The sequence below is a fragment of the Ursus arctos genome, unplaced genomic scaffold (genome assembly GCF_023065955.2).
Source record: "Ursus arctos isolate Adak ecotype North America unplaced genomic scaffold, UrsArc2.0 scaffold_7, whole genome shotgun sequence".
In the NCBI taxonomy this organism is placed as follows: domain Eukaryota; kingdom Metazoa; phylum Chordata; class Mammalia; order Carnivora; family Ursidae; genus Ursus; species Ursus arctos.
Genome location: NW_026623089.1, coordinates 8,491,578 through 8,494,735, shown reverse-complemented (window position 1 = coordinate 8,494,735; position 3,158 = coordinate 8,491,578). Strand labels below are relative to the sequence as shown.

At 62.9% G+C, this 3,158-nt stretch overlaps 1 protein-coding gene across 1 annotated transcript; it reads left to right on the top strand.

Annotated features, from left to right (window-relative positions):
- The first annotated feature begins 325 nt into the window (after positions 1-325).
- HMX2 (H6 family homeobox 2) lies at positions 326-2,057 on the top strand. The gene is given in 3 exon segments (XM_026494331.4): positions 326-568; positions 570-594; positions 1,464-2,057. Coding segments are annotated over 3 exon segments (822 nt in total). The 3' UTR covers positions 2,018-2,057.
- Positions 2,058-3,158: the final 1,101 nt, after the last annotated feature.

Below are 3,158 nucleotides of genomic sequence, written 5' to 3'. Positions count from 1 at the left end.
GCCGCGTCCCGGAAACCTCTATGCAAATGAGGCCGCTCCACCTCCGCGCCGGCGGAGACCCCGCGAGCTGGCGGGCAAGGAAGGGGCATTCGCGGCGGGGCTGGGCGGGCGCACCCAGAGCCGGGCAGGCAGGGATCCCCGCGCAGCCATCCCGTGCCCGCCTGTCCCCGCGCAAAGGGGACGCCTCACCACCTTCGCCGCCTCCTCCCCCCCCCCCCCCGGCTCCCCTCCCCGCCCCTCCCCCGCCTGCCTGCCTGCACCACCTTCCACCCAGATCGTCTCTAAAGGGAGTTCTTGGTTTCCTCCGATTTCTTATGAACCCAGGATGGGCAGCAAGGAAGATGCAGGCAAGGGGTGTCCGGCGGCCGGCGGCGTCTCCAGCTTCACCATTCAGTCCATCCTGGGCGGGGGCCCCTCGGAGGTGCCACGGGAGCCCGCCGGCTGGCCGGCCAGGAAGCGCAGCCTGTCCGTGTCCTCGGAGGAGGAGGAGCCGGACGACGGCTGGAAGGCACCTGCCTGCTTCTGCCCAGACCCTCACGGCCCCAAGGAGCCGGGCCCCAAGCATCACCCCCCCCATCCCCTTTCCTTGCCTGGGTAAGGATCGCACGCCGCCGGGTCGGCCACGAGCAAGCTCTAGGGGAGGGAAGCTGTGCCGGGGTCCAGGCCCCTTCTGGCCAGAGTCCCGGCCGCCCGGGGTCCAGGGAGGAGGGGAGGGGACACGCGCGCGTTGTTGTCTCCTCCTCCCGGAGGGGGCTCGGGAGGTGACGGGAACGGTCTTGGAGAAGGTTGGGTTGTAAGGAGAATATACCACAGCGGGCTGGTACAGGGCGGGCCGCGCTCAACGGCTCTGCCCTCAATACCCCTTTGTACATTGGCCGGATACTTTCCGAACAAGAGGTCTAGAAGTCGGGTCCCAGCGGTCCATCTGTCTCTATCGCAATCTCTTCCAGCTTCTTTTTCCTCCTCTCTCTCCCTCTCCCCGCCCCCGGCCTGATTACCACTCCAAGATGATTGACAATGGTGCCTTTCAGAGATGGTTCCTCTTTACAACACTGACGAAGGGGAGCCCCGCGTTAGTCCTTAGCGTGATTTCCGAACAAACGGCCTGTGAAATGATGCCACAATATAAAGCTCGGGGAACTCTTCCAGCTCTGTTATTACAAGGCAAAATCACCTTTTAAAATGATGCTAATGTCCCCCCCCCCGCCCAGACTTGCTCCCCATTGCCACATGTCCTTTCACCGAAGCTGGGGGCACAGAGACCCCATACTCTCTAAGTAGCTGGGTCCCTTTGCTTTTTCAAGGCTAGGATGCTGGGCTTTGGGTTCCAGCGAGAGGGAGAAGAGGAAGGGGTTGGGGCCAAGGCTGCAGCCTCCTGCCATTTCCCCCTCTGGTCTCGGCCAGGGCTGGGGGTTTCGGAGGCTCCCCAACTCTATGCCTTCCTGTCTGTTCTCCCTCCGCAGGTACCCCCAAGGGCAGCGGAGGCGCGGGGCCGGCGAGCTCGGAGCGCACGCCTTTCCTCGCTCCTTCGCACCCGGACTTTAAGGAGGAGAAAGAGAGGCTCCTGCCCGCGGGCTCGCCGTCGCCGGGGCCCGAGCGGCCGCGGGACGGCGGCGCCGAGCGTCAGGCGGGCGCCGCCAAGAAGAAGACGCGCACGGTCTTCTCGCGCAGCCAGGTGTACCAGCTCGAGTCCACCTTCGACATGAAGCGCTACCTGAGCAGCTCGGAGCGCGCCTGCCTCGCCTCCAGCCTGCAGCTCACCGAGACCCAGGTCAAGACTTGGTTCCAGAACCGCCGCAACAAGTGGAAGCGGCAGCTCTCGGCCGAGCTGGAGGCGGCCAACATGGCGCACGCCTCGGCGCAGACTCTGGTGGGAATGCCGCTGGTGTTCCGGGACAGCTCGCTGCTGCGCGTGCCGGTGCCGCGCTCGCTTGCCTTCCCCGCGCCGCTGTACTACCCCGGCAGCAACCTCTCGGCCTTACCTCTCTACAACCTCTACAACAAGCTCGACTACTGAGCGGCCGCCGGCCCGCGCCGCGCTCTCGGGGCCGCCTCCAGCTGCCCCCTCCCGGGGCTCCGGAGCGGGGGCGGTGTGCTGCCAGAAATATTAAGAAATACACCATGTGTATTCATTATCTCTTATTTATGGCCTCTGCCCTATTTTTGGTTTTGATTGTTTCGGGTATTTATCGGCAGTTCTCAAGCCAGATCGCCTGCTTTCTACCCCAAACAAACCAATACGCTTTGAAAACCATTTTGGAGGGGATGTTCTTGGGTGGTGGTGGGAAAGGGAGTTTCGGCCACATCTACTTTGATTGGTGGGGAAAAAAAAAACAGAAAACACCAACAAAACCAGGTACCCTCCTCTCCCCATATATACACCTGTATGTATGTCCATGCACACACAGCCGGCCAAGCCAGCGGGGGCTTCGGACAATGATCTCAACGCCTCTTTTCGTTTTCCTCGTCCCGAGGACGGGAAGGAGGAGATTCCAGATCTGTAAATATTTTTAAAGAGGAAAAAATAAAACATTTTAAGCATCGTTGCTAACTTTGGTGAGATTGATTGCCCAGCGTGCTAACGCGCGGCTTTTCTCGATTTTCGGTGGAGGCGTGCGGCGGTAAACGTCTTGCTTGCCCCACGTGAAGGGTGGGGCTGGGGTCAGGGGTCAAAGGTGGGGACCATGGCGCCGCCGAGGCGGTACGTGGGCTAAAGCGGCACCCTCTTCCACTCCCTAGTGCCCACAGACCTGGCGCAGGTTGAGGCGCACCTGGGCCGGAATCCCGCTCCGGAGCCCGCGCGGAGAGGGACAAAGGCGGGGAGCCTCAGTGCTGAAGCGCTGCCTTCCCTGAACGAGCATCTTCCCAGCACTGGAAGCGCCTCGGGCTTAGCCGCAGCAGGGCGCCGTGCGACGTGGCCCAGCCTATGCCACGCACCTCCTTCCAAGAGCGAAGGTCAGGCGGGATGGCGCTGCCCGAACCAGGTGCAGAGCCCACTTTGCTTGTCCCCCAGCCTGGCGCGACAGGCTTGCAGCCGCGCACAGTTCCCGAGCGGGTGGCACACTTGTGCGTCCCGCGCCGCGCGGGATCTGGGCGCGGAGAGGCGGCACTTCGGCTGAGGAGGGATCTGAGGCTGGACACTAGGCAAAGAAAGCGCT